This window comes from Pholcus phalangioides, unplaced genomic scaffold (genome assembly GCF_987345545.1).
Source record: "Pholcus phalangioides strain wild (caught in Gottingen) unplaced genomic scaffold, Ppha-v1.0 ptg000017l_1, whole genome shotgun sequence".
Taxonomy (NCBI): domain Eukaryota; kingdom Metazoa; phylum Arthropoda; class Arachnida; order Araneae; family Pholcidae; genus Pholcus; species Pholcus phalangioides.
The window spans coordinates 34,265,308-34,278,871 of NW_028301610.1; the positions used below are offsets into that span (position 1 = coordinate 34,265,308).

At 40.1% G+C, this 13,564-nt stretch overlaps 1 protein-coding gene and 1 long non-coding RNA gene across 2 annotated transcripts in view; one reads left to right on the forward strand and one right to left on the reverse strand.

Moving 5' to 3' along the window:
* The window catches only part of LOC149072946 (uncharacterized), a 54,367-nt gene extending 42,202 nt beyond the window's left edge, over nucleotides 1-12,165 (reverse strand). Inside the window, exon 1 of the long non-coding RNA XR_016194345.1 lies at nucleotides 12,033-12,165. This is a non-coding gene — a long non-coding RNA (uncharacterized LOC149072946). The remainder of the gene's footprint in view (nucleotides 1-12,032) is intronic.
* On the forward strand, nucleotides 4,693-9,879 carry LOC149072947 (uncharacterized). Its single transcript, XM_089247253.1, has one exon. It carries the CDS (start codon nucleotides 4,693-4,695, stop codon nucleotides 9,877-9,879), a length of 5,187 nt encoding a protein of 1,728 aa, XP_089103379.1.
* Nucleotides 12,166-13,564: the final 1,399 nt, after the last annotated feature.

The following is a 13,564-nucleotide window of genomic DNA, read 5'->3' on the forward strand; positions in this document are numbered from 1 at the left end:
GCTGGTCTACCTTCAGCGGCATCTTGAACATGCATCTACCATCGTTGTTGTGGGAGTAGTTATGCAATAAGTCTTTTTCACATTGGATGGCTTCAGGACTAAGGCAGAGGTCATTCACCTCTTCTATTTCCCAGCATTTCTTCAAGTTGTCCTCTGAGGATTCTGTCAATATGTGAACGTAGAAATATGATTCCCTTCTTGTGGGACTCTGCCAGTTGCGATCCAGCCGAAAACGGTTTCTTGAAGTAATAGTCCTGAGTTTAAATTTATCCTTCCCTCCTTGAGTCATTGGAAGAAGTTCTCTGCTCCAAGCAATATAGGCCTATCTTGTCTGGAAAGTGAAAATTGGCATCTGCATATTTGACCTGGCTTGGAAGACAGAGGGAGGCAGCATTGACAGGCCTCATTGGAGTTAAACCAGTGATCTTTGGAACCAAGAGAAGCTCCATCTCCTTAGCATTAGATCTCTCCTTGTTAACAATAGTAGCTTGTATTTTCTTGCTGATGATGTTTGTTGCTCCGTTCAACAACCCTGACACATGGAGATGTGTGTTCTTTCTTCTTTTAGCCCCAGTGATCTTGCACACGAGGTGGTAATGAAGTTTGATTGTGAGGTAGAATCGAATAGTGTCCTGCAGGGTCTTTTTTCCCCGTTGACAGTCATGATGCTTATCACCACCGTCGACAATAGAGTTTGCTTACAGCAATCTGAAACAAAACACCCAGATGTTGAACTGGGAGGGTCGAGCTCAGCTGAGGGGGTCATCCTCTTTCCTGGACAAGGGTGATATATTTTTTGTCACACCAGCTGCAACTTCTTGCTTGACAACTGGCTATCCGATGTGAATTCGAGAGACAATTGTAACACAGCCCTTACCCTTTTACTAAGTTAGGGTAAAAGTTAGGGTGCTAGAGGGTCCGGTTATAACGGACCCTCTGGTCGTCGAGCCACCTGTTGATGAAGAAGCAATCTCCACGAACAACGACATTTTGGAGGGCGAATGGGTGGTCGTGGATGAGGTAGAGGGGGATAGTGATAGGGGTTTAATCATCGGCGATTCTATGGTTAGGGAACTTGGGAACCGAGTGTGTAGGGATTTTCGGGGTTTCGAGCGCTGTTGTCTTCCTGGGGGGAAGATTGGCAACGTTCGAGACGTTTTTCATCGCCGAAAGTTGCCCTTGCGGGTGATTCTGTGGGTGGGAACAAATCAGGTAGGAGCGAATATTAGTGAGTCTCTGTCAGAATACCGGGATTTACTATTATCCGCTAGGGAGGGGGGTTCAGATGTGGCAGTGATTCCAGTGCTGCCAAGGGGTAGTAGGGGATATAGGAGTAGGATCCACCAATTCAATATAGGCCTGAAGGACATTTGCTCCTCACTTGGGGTCACGTTCTTGGAGCTTCCCGCATTTACCGATAGGTGGCTTCGTTCGGATGGGATCCATCTAAATAAGAGAGGGGTCTGGGAGGTTTACGATAGTCTTAGGTCAGGTTTTTTACTCCCAGACCACGTAGTCGGGAATGCGGGTTAGTTAATGATAATCACAACAGTACTGACGGGGAATTACCCACCTCTGACTTGGATGGCTTCTCGATTGACAACAAACCACCGGGCAAATTAAAATGTGTGTTAATAAATGCCAGGAGCTTGGGTAACAAGAAAGATTTTTTAGAAACTATGATAGTTGTGGAGGACTTGGATCTTATAGCCATTACAGAATCTTGGGCAAGCGATGGGGATGAATCTTTCTTACACATCTCCGGATACGATACTTTTTTGAGAAATAGATCTGATAGGAAAGGGGGTGGAGTGTTGATATACGTGAAATCATGTTTGAAGGTAATGTTTGAGTGTAACGTGCAGAGAAGTGATATTGAAACCATATGGGTTGAACTTGAGAACAAAAGACGTCATAAGCTTATTGTTGGAGTTTGTTACAATCCACCGAATAGGGATCAAAATTATATCGCCAAAATGCATGATGAAATTTCTTACATGTGTAAGCGAAAGAGGGTTCTCATACTAGGGGATTTCAATTACCCGGGTATTGATTGGGAGAACCTTTCATCTGGAAATCAGTATGAAAGAGACTTTCTTAAGTTGGTGCTCGAAAATTTTTTGTATCAGCATGTATCAGAAGCCACTAGGGGTACTGCTATTTTGGATTTAGTTCTTACTAGTTCTGAGGATCTAGTTGAACATGTTTCGGTGGGGGAAGAGTTTTCTTCCAGTGATCATCGTATCGTCAGATTTCTCTGTAACTTTTCCTCGGGTAAGGTTGATAACAAAAGACTGGTTCCTTGTTTTCGGAGAACTGACTTTGATGTTTTGCGAAAAAGGTTAGCGGTAGTTTTCAAAGACCGGTTGGAATCAGTAGGGGTGGTAAGTCAATGGGAAGAATTTAGTACGAAGCTGTCCTCTGTTTTGCACGACGTCATACCCTTTGTTCGAAAAAAGCGTGTTTGTACATCACACCCTCTATGGTTCACGGATAGCGTGCGGAACCTTTATCTTGAAAAGAAAAGAGCATTCAGAGAGTATAAAAGTGGACGAGGTGACATATCATTGTTCACTGATAAAAGAAGACTGTTGAAGAAAGCGATAAGGGATAGTAAAAAGCAAGTTGAATCTAGGTTGGCAGATAACATTGGCTCTGACCCAAAATCATTTTTTCGATACGTCAATAATGGATGTAAGGGGACAGTTGGCCCCCTCTCGATAGGAGGCTCAAAAGTAGAGAGCAATGTAGGCATGTGTAGTGCTTTCAATGACTTTTTCGCGTCGGTTTTTAATGGAGATAATGATATTCGATATACGGGTGTTGCATGGGGTAATAAAACGCTCAACGATATTCAAGTGGAAGACGTGGAGGTCCTAAATCTTCTAAGAAATGTATGTGCAAGCAAAGCACCAGGACCAGATGATATCTATCCCAGGGTTCTCAGGGAAGGTGCTAATGAATTGTTGGGGCCAGTCGCACAGATATACAGGAGTAGTGTTGCTGAGGGTATCGTCCCGAGAGATTGGAAACTGGCTAACGTTGTTCCGATATTTAAGAAGGGTAGTAGAGAAGTGGTGTCTAATTATCGTCCAGTGAGTTTGACGAGCTCCCTCTCGAAAATTTTGGAAATTATCATCAAAAGGCAGTTTGTGAAGTGGATAGACGAGAATAATGTATTGTCGGATAATCAGCATGGGTTCAGGAAGGGGAAGTCATGTGTAACTAACCTCCTTTGCTTCTATGATTACGTGACTAAGGCTTTGGGTAAGAGCAAAAATGTCGACGTTGTTTACCTTGATTTCCAGAAGGCATTCGATCGGGTCCAACATGGCAAACTCTTGAAGCGTTTACACGAGATTGGAATAGGGGGCAACTTGCTGAATTGGATAGAATCGTGGTTAAGAGATAGGTCGCAACGAGTTATGGTGAACGGGGAATTCTCTGGTTGGACAGACGTCACAAGTGGAGTTCCTCAGGGAAGTGTCCTTGGCCCCATACTTTTTTCACTTTTTATCGATAAACTCGATCAGGGTATCGATGGAATTACTAGCAAATTCGCAGATGATGTGAAGCTAATGGGGGTAATCGGGAATGAAAGCGATAGGGAGTTGCTCCAGACCAACTTAAACAAGATTGCAGCATGGGCAAATGAATGGAGCATGACGTTTAGCGTAGATAAGTGCATGGTCGCTCATTTTGGTTCGAACAACCCACGGTTCTCTTACGAGTTGAATGGTGTCACTATCCCGGATGCAACTAGAGTCACCGATTTGGGAATTCTCATTGACGAGCGACTTAAGTTTTCTGAACATTGTTCAGCGGTTGTCAAAAAATCGAATAGAATGCTTGGTCTCATTTTCAAAAAGGTCTCTTCGCGTTCTCCTAAAGTCATTCTTCCTCTTTTTCGAGGCTTAGTTCGTCCTGGACTGGAGTATGCTGTAAGGTTTTGGAGACCATACCTACAGAGGGACATAGACTTGGTTGAAGGGGTGCAGAGAAGAGCTACGCGTGTCCTTATTGGCACACAGGGCTTGAGTTATGAAGAAAGACTTCATTTTTTGAATATGTTTACATTGGATGAACGCAGGTGTCGAGGAGATATGATCGAAGTGTTCAAAATTTTCAATGGGATGGATAGGATGGACCATGAACTTTTAGTACACCGCCAATCGACTGCTTTTACAAGGGGACACCAGTATCGATTGGTGAGGGACAATGCAAGTGTCGCGAATCAGTGTATGAGTGTATGTGCGTGGGAGAGAGAAGATGTTTTTCTCATATATTTTGTGGTGTCAGATTTGACCCAGACGATTGTGACGTCATTAACGAAACCCCTCTCCCTCTGTGTTTTGTTTTTGCTTTTTCTCTCTCTCTGTCTGTAGTGTACAAGATATAGTTGAAACGATGCTTTCGGCTCGAATGGAAGCAGTCTTTTTTCGAATGTGCTAGAGAATTTGTACAGTATGTATCATGTGTATTAAATAATATTTTAATCAAGTTCATCCTTCGTGTCAAAAGACAACTGCGTTTGTTTCTCGGGTAGAGATGCACAGTTGAAAGAAATTTCGAATGAACCCTTCATAACATTTTTTGGCGCCCGAACAGGGACACGAAGGACATCGTGAACTTACGAACACAGATACATAGTGCTTTCTTTTTTTTTTTATTTTGAGTTTCGCTGAGCCGACCATGGAAGCACTGAAAGTAAAAAGAAAATCTCTTCGCACGTCGCTGACGGTAGCAATGAACGCTATTGCAGAAGAGCTGCAAAAAGACACTTGTGATTCAGAAAATCTTCAAGTTCTTCTCAATCAGATGTGCGATAAATTTGAGAGATTGGATTCCGTCCAAACAAGCATTTCTGAACTGTTTGAGGAAGAAGAATTTGAAAGAGACTTCCTTCAAGCTGAAACCTACCGTGATCGATTTCTAGCTCTCAAATTGAGACTAGAAAACAAGGTTTTTTCACAAGGAGCGAAATCGCAACTCGATGACGATAGCGTGGTGAGTGTAGCTGCTTTTACAACAAAGCGAAAGTTCAAGCTTCCGAAACTGGAACTAAAAAAGTTTTCTGGGGATGCCAGAGAATATCTTGGATTCTGGAGCCAGTTTGAAAAAATTCACGAAGATCCGGATATCGCTACGGAAGACAAGTTTCACTATCTCTCGCATTGTATGGTTCCGAATTCTCGAGCTTCGCAGGTCATCAACAGTTTTCCAATGACAGCGGAGAACTACGAAAAGGCTATTACGCAAATGAAGAATCGCTTCGGTCGTGAGGATACACTAATCCAAGTTTATGTGCGCGATCTTCTTCATCTTGTCTTGAGCAACAACAGTGGTTCCAGGAAGGAGTTCAAGCTCGCAGATCTATACGACAGCCTGGAGACAAAATTACGATCATTAGAGACTCTAGGTGTCACTGAGGATAAATTTGCAAGTATTCTTTTTCCACTAGTTGAATCATGCCTTCCTGTGGATATCTTGAGAGTTTGGGAAAGAGAGCGAGGAAAGATAGAAGGTAAGAGTGACTTGGATTCTATCTTAGAATTTTTGAGAAACGAAGTGATATCGGAAGAGCGAGTTGCTTTGGCTCATGCCGGACTTGGCTTTGAAAAAACCAAGAGACCAAACAAGCTCGTCGCTGAAGAGCTTTGTATTGCCACAGCTAATGATTTAATGGTCCATCATAAGATTGATAAACAACGCATGCTTAAAAAGACTGACGAATCTTGTATATTTTGTGGTAAATTTCATTCGTCAGATAAGTGTTTTAAGACAAGCTCACTATCATACGATGAAAAGCGAAATTTGATTATGAAAAGGGGAGCTTGTTTTGCATGCCTTAAGAGAAATCATATCTCGCGAAACTGTAGAGCCAAAGTCAGATGTTCTAATTGCAATAGAAGACATTTGTCAGTAATGTGTCAAGGAGACTTTCCCACTGAGGTTAAAAATGTAGAATTAGAAAGTACTAAATTAGAGAAGGGAGATAACGTACTGACAAATCAAGCAACCGATTCTGATGTTTTATTGCAGACTCTGATAGTTAGAGTAAAGCATGGTGATCGAGAGAAATCTATTAGAGCCATCATTGATACCGGGTCCGAGAGAACATATTTGAAAAAAGATGTCATTGATTTTTTGAAACTTGACAGTTGTGACGAGATTAAATTGGTCCATAAACTGTTTGGTGGTGTTGAGACAAAAGAAAAATTACACCATAAATACAAAGTTCATGTTAAGAGTCTTAACAACCAATGGAGTTGCAATATGTTCTGTTTAGATCAGACAAAAATATGTTCCGATATCAGGAGTATATCAAACGGTCCATGGATCAGTGAACTGACCAAATGTGGTATTCATATCACTGACATGGAAAATCTATCATATCGCGTTGAACCCGATATCAAATTGCTTATAGGTGCAGATATAGCTGGTAAATTGCTAACGGGAAATATTAAATCATTGAAAAGTGGTCCAGTTGCTGTACAAACCCATCTGGGATGGACTCTAATGGGAAAAATGCCCAGAGTAATTGAGAAAAACACTCCAAATCATGCTTTGTTAACAACATCGTTATTTCTCAATGCTTACTGTACAGAATTATGGAGATTGGACACTTTAGGCATCACTGATCCCGTTGAGTCACAAACAACATCTGAAATCCATGAGCAGACAATACAATATTTCAAAAATACCTTAAATGTTGATTGTGATGGAAGGTATGAAGTTGCATTGCCGTGGATATTGGATAATTCGCATTTGCCCACAAACAAAGGCTTGGCAGAGAAACGACTTTCAACTACTTATAAGAAACTAATTGTTTCGAATAAAACTGATATCTATCAGGAAGTTTTTGATTCGTGGTTGAAAGAGCAAATTATCGAAAGGGTGACTGACGAAAAACAAATGCAGGTTCATTTTCTCCCGCATAGACCAGTATTCAAGGAATCGAGTGAGACTACAAAAGTGAGACCTGTTTTTGACGCATCAGCTCACGTTACTGGGTCTCCTTCACTGAACGACTGCTTATGTAAGGGTCCAAATTTAATCGAGATAATTCCAACGTTATTGAATCGCTTCCGGAAATTTCCTATTGCAGTAACCTCTGACATTGAAAAAGCTTTTCTACAGATTAGTGTTAGAGAAAAAGATAGAGATTATTTGCGATTTTTGTGGAAAAGGGATAAAGATCAGATAGTTGTGTACAGGCATAAGCGTGTAGTGTTCGGAGTCAATTGCAGTCCTTTCTTATTAGCTGCTACACTGAATCATCATCTTGACAAGGCTCCTGATGGCCTATCCACTACAGCTAGAACTCTGAAAGAATCTTTTTACGTAGACAACTGTGTGTGCAGCCTGAACTCAGTTGATGATGCGAATAAGTTTATAATAGAATCGCAACTACTTCTTTCATCCGCAAAATTCAATCTAAGAGACTGGAGGTCCAATCATTCCCTTGGTATTATCACTACATCACATAGTACGGATCCCGTTCCAGTTCTTGGCCTAAACTGGGATTCAGAGAATGACCTACTTTCCTGCAGAGTCGAGCTACCGGAAGAAGAGAAAATTGTAGCTACGAAACGAGTTTTGCTTTCATTGGCAAATAGAGTATTCGATCCCATTGGATTTACTTCATCGGTCACTTTGCTTCCTAAGTTAATTTTACAAGAGTGCTGGAAACTAGAGTTGAAGTGGGATGAAAATTTACCCGACCATTTGGCCAAACAATTTTGGAAATGGGTAAAAGGCATACGATTGATTCCTACTATTAGTATACCGAGATGGGTGAATCTAGGTCGATTTACTGATAAGAAAGTCAGTATTCACATATTTTGTGACGCAAGCAAATATGCTTATTCTACTTGCATTTTTTTGAGAATCGAAACAACGGACTGTGTTTCAGTGAATTTCGTTCAATCACGTACCAGAGTTGCTCCGTTGAAGAGCATAACAATTCCTCGCTTAGAACTTTTAGCATGTTGTATTGGGGCGAGATTAGGCAGCACCGTTATTTCTGACATGGACATACCGGAACTGAAGGTTTACTATTGGAGTGACTCGACAACTGCTTTAAGTTGGATCCAAAGAGATGTACACTGGGGTGTATTCGTTTATAATCGTGTACTTGAAATAAGAAAGTTAACTCATATAAACGAATGGAGGCATATCGCTGGAAAACAAAATCCTGCTGACCTTCCCTCAAGAGGTTGTTCGGTTGAACATCTATTAAATCTAAGATGGTGGGAGGGACCAGCATGGTTGAGTGAGCCCGAGTCTACTTGGCAACGGGTTGTCGAATTGCCAGATGAAGAAGTTGTCAATTCTGAAAAGCGAAAAGGTGTATTGATTGCACATAATGAAAGTTCGAAACCAGATAACTGGTATTACAGGTATTTTTCATCGTACTTGAAAATAGTACGAATGCTGGCTTGGATCCTAAGGTTCATCAATAATTTGAAAAAATTGGATGTTTCGAAAGAGTTGGACATCAACTGTTTTGAAATACAGCGCGCAGAAAGAATGCTTGTTATACTGATTCAGAAGGAAGCATTCAAGGGTTTCGATGATGAAAAAATACGAGTATTGAGGCCAGTCGTTGATGAATTTGGTATAATCAGAATAAAAACGCCAGTTATGTACAGAAAAGACACCAAAAACTTCAGATATCCAGTCCTTCTGCCTTCGGATCATCCAGTTGTACATACCCTGATTTCGTGGAAACATAAGGAACTTCTATATGCCGGAGTTTCTCTCTTGATGAGCAGTTTACGTGAAAAATATTGGATCATAAAAGCAAGGAAAACGGTTCGGTTTGTTGTTCAACGTTGTGTGACATGTAAGAGGTTCAATGCACGTAAAGTAGAGTCTGTTCCTATAGCCTTGCCGGAAAACAGAGTGCAAGACGCAGCAGTATTTCAGATAGTGGGAGTTGATCTGGCCGGTCCATTGTATCTGAAAGAGGGCCAGAAATCATGGATCGTGTTATATACATGTGCGGTGTACCGAGCTGTACACTTAGAGCTTGTGACATCACTATCAACTGAAGCCTTTCTCCAAAGCTTGCGACGTTTCATTGCTAGGAGGGGAAGACCATCCACAATCTATTCGGACAATGGAACAAATTTCGTTGGAGCGAATAAGGCATTCTCAAGCATTAACTGGGATGAGATCTCTGCTGCAGTGGCTATTCAAAGGATTAGTTGGAAATTTAATCCTCCTACTGCTGCTTGGTGGGGAGGATGGTGGGAGCGGTTGATCCAAATGGTAAAACGCATCCTAAGAAGAGTATTAGGACGAGCATCTCTATCCTACGAAGAGCTGATCACAGCACTCTGTGATTGTGAGTCTGTTGTCAATGACAGACCTCTTACGTATGTGACAGAAGATGTTGAAGATCTGGCACCGTTGACACCATCGATGTTCCTGATGGAGATACGATCATCAAGCGTTGCGGACCTGGATGCTGTGAATACCAAAGAGTTGAATAAAAGAGCCTTATACCGACAGAAGTTGCGAGATTTGCTAAGACAAAGATTTCGTTCAGAATATCTGGGACAGTTGCGTCAACAAACGTTCCGTAGAGGAAAAGTCAAGTCTCTCTCTGTTGGTGATGTTGTTCTCGTAGAAAGTGACAGAAAACGTTCATACTGGTCCTTGGCTCGTGTGATAGATCTGATTCCAGGGAAAGATGGTCACACTAGACTTGTTCGAGTAAAAACGGACACTGGTGAACTTCTGAGACCGATTCAGAGGCTTTACCATATGGAGATCGAACATAAACTGGAAGAACAATCGCCCCCGGATCCAGTTTTGCGAACAAAAAGCGGAAGAAAAGTGACTGTTCCTGAACGTTTGAGTTATAGTTAAATTTTATTGCGTACTTTGTGATGATTTTTTTTTTAATGATTTCGATATTTTAATATGCTATTCGGAATTTTTTACATTTTTTTGAGAGTTCATGTCATTATGCTTCGAGAAAACTCTTTATCATTTATTTTGGTAAGTATTGTGATATATCTGAATATTTTTGTGAAAATTTTATGCAATTAGTATAATGTTTATTTTGATCTGAGAATATTGAGTTTGATTGGCATAAACTCAAGGTGGGAGGATGTCGCGAATCAGTGTATGAGTGTATGTGCGTGGGAGAGAGAAGATGTTTTTCTCATATATTTTGTGGTGTCAGATTTGACCCAGACGATTGTGACGTCATTAACGAAACCCCTCTCCCTCTGTGTTTTGTTTTTGCTTTTTCTCTCTCTCTGTCTGTAGTGTACAAGATATAGTTGAAACGATGCTTTCGGCTCGAATGGAAGCAGTCTTTTTTCGAATGTGCTAGAGAATTTGTACAGTATGTATCATGTGTATTAAATAATATTTTAATCAAGTTCATCCTTCGTGTCAAAAGACAACTGCATTTGTTTCTCGGGTAGAGATGCACAGTTGAAAGAAATTTCGAATGAACCCTTCATAACAGCAAGGTTATGGTGTCGCAGGGAATTTTTCTCCAATAGGGTTGTTAATAAATGGAATAGCTTACCCCCGGAGGTAGTAAATTGTAACACAATTGACACGTTTAAAAAGAAATACGATAAACATGTTGGGGTAAATCGAGAAGCTATCCATTCTTAGAATAAGACAACCATAAGTATTCTTTATGGGCATTGTATAATATTTTTTCATGTGTATATAGTGTTTGTAATTTGTGTTAATTGCATTTTTAATTGGGTTGCTGTATTTTTGAAACATATGACAACCATATTTTTATGGGCATCTTTTTATCAGCCACCTCGTTGGGCATTTTGCCTGTTGTGGTGTTGTATTTGTATTTGTATAAATGGAAGTGTTCCAATGTTGGCATCTTAAATTGCATGTTAAAAGAAAAAAAAGGAAAGGTAGAATATATATGTATTTATATTACTTTACGATCAGAGCAAGTAAACATATGTTGACATTCCTTTAGAGTTTCAATGAGAACACAATGTATCATAGCAATCCCCAAAGCAGTATGTTTTGCAACGAGCCCTCGGCTGACGAAATTTTTGAAGTAAAAATTCCCATATCAGTGTTTTTTTATATTTTTCTTAAATTTCTTTCAGATTTTTTCTGCAGTAACAATAATTGTTCTGTGACATGCACAGCAGATTTCAGCATATTCTGCTTTGGAGAGAGCAATGCCATGAAATATTTAAGTGGAAGCCAAGCAGCATGTGCTATAAGAATGCTCTGAATCGATCCACCCAAATCACACAGACACATCAAAAATACTTGCATTGCCCCTCTAAGAATTGTTGTGGCGCTGCGATTGTAACAGATTTGTGTGTGAGTGGAAAAAGAGGAATATTTATTACCTTATGGTCAGAGCGAGTAAACATATGTTGACATTCTTTTAGAGTTTCAATGAAAACCCATTGTCACAGCAATGCCATGAAATATTTCATTGTGAGACAAGCAACGAAATAATAGGAATGTATAATTTTTGGGTGGATTTAATTACAGTCATCCCATCAAAAAATACCTGCATTGTGTTTAAAGGAATAATTATAGTGGAAGGGTGATGGAGAAATCGCCACCGGTTTGTGTGCAGGCAGGAGAAGAAAAAAAGTGAACAAAAAAGAAAAGACCATCGCATTTATTCATTGCCCCATGGTCAGAACAAGTAAATGTTCCATTAGAATTTCAATGGGTACCCGTTGTCCAAGCGATTTCATGGAATATTCCTTCGCGAGCCAAGCCACGTGCACGATGTGTAATTTGGACGGATCGAATTACAGTCGTTCCTTTAAGTTTTTCAACAAAAACTGAAATGTAGCGCTGGATATGGAACAGGAAAATGTCCATAAAAGCAGGGTTTACAGCAAAATCATGAAAAGTTGCTGGATGATTTCCACTAATATCCTCTAACCAAAACTAAAAAAACTCCGACTTTCCCTGACCAAAACTCTGGAAAAAAGAAATATAATTCAGGATATATAATTTAACTATCATTACAATATTGATGAACAGTGTTAAACACTCACCGACAACAAGATGTTTAACATGTACAAGTCGTTTTAACGACTAGGATATGGTTTCATGACTCTTTGGAACGATGGGTCAACCTTTCACCAGTAACTTACACTGCTGTAAGTAAACAAGCAGTCTTGACTTCACTTGACTTGACTTGAATGATTAGTGTTCTCTATACTAAACAAGCAGTTCAAGTGTCTCTACGGACGCTAAGAACAACCAACACCATCAATTTTTTTTATCTTGCATTTGTTGACCATAATACCTGTATTTCATGGACCATTCCTACGCTGACTATATTTACTCATGGAGGAATGAATAACAGGAGGTGACATCAGGAACGAAAATTGAAGCCGTTGTGGCAACCCTATGGGCTGACGAGTAAGCCCAAACAAACCGCTCTTTTCCCTATACTTAACATGTGTTTTGCCGGATCGAATTCTCTTAAAATATTAATAACTAAATAAATTTAAGCACCATGACTGTTTAATGCGTCTTCAGGTAATCTACAGGATCCAATAATGGGGAAAGATAAAACTTTATCCTTGTATAAGGGGTATTTATATTTTTAATTTATTTTTGAAAGGGGAAGATCATTTTTCACTCTCAACTCGTCATAAGTTTTTAGTTCAGTGCTTCAATTTATTTTAAAAATTCGATGTATGACATTAATGTCTATGGAAATATGATTAATTAAAATAATATGAAGCTGCAATAAAATGCAATTTCATAATTTTTTTCTTTTAACTGTTTGTTTTGCCTTTTTGTTTCGTTCATCATTATGATAGATCCGGGACATTTCGAAAGTGTTTGAGGCCCGTGGGCGCTCGTCTTAAGCTTTACATGAAGAATTTTGATTTCTGAATCAATCCTGATGTGCTCGAGCACCTTCTGACAGGGCCGTAGCTAGGATTTTTGGCACCCGGGGCAAACAGCATTTTGCCGCCCCCGTGCCTCAAACATGGGCGGAGATACGGGGGGGGGGCAAAGGTGGAGTCGACTGATCTAATGTATATATGAGCTGACATCATCATCATCGTGCCCCCCCCCAGCAATAATGACCTTGCCCCCCCCCCCAGACTTTCAAGTCAATCTCCGCCTATGGCCTCAAAGTACTGGAAGTGCTCGAGCGTCCTCCGCCACTGTGTATTTATGGTTTTGCTGCCTGTAGGCTGAACGAATTTCGCCACCCTTCTTCCGTTCCAGTCTCATATTCTTGAATACGTATTACTGGAAATATATGCCACCCATCCGAACTTTCCGCTATGTAGATGTATTGAGAAAAAAATATTAAAAAATAAAAAACTTTTTTTTACGAGCCGCGATAAGTCATCTCTCTGGTCTATAGTGTTTGTAAAAATAATCTGGGCTTTTTTTTCCCTCTTCATTTTGTACCAATTACTTTGCTTTTAAAGTGGTACGCGTACGAAAATTTGACAAAAAAGTTTCGAATTGAATTCTAAATTGAAATCTAAAATTGTGTCTGTGTTCGTCGAGTTTTTGCCTGGAATGGAGAAATATTTCAACAATATTTTAATATAAA

Coding starts and splice junctions, on each gene's coding strand:
- LOC149072947 (XM_089247253.1), top strand. CDS start 4,693: ATGGAAGCACTGAAAGTAAAAAGAAAATCTCTTCGCACGTCGCTGACG.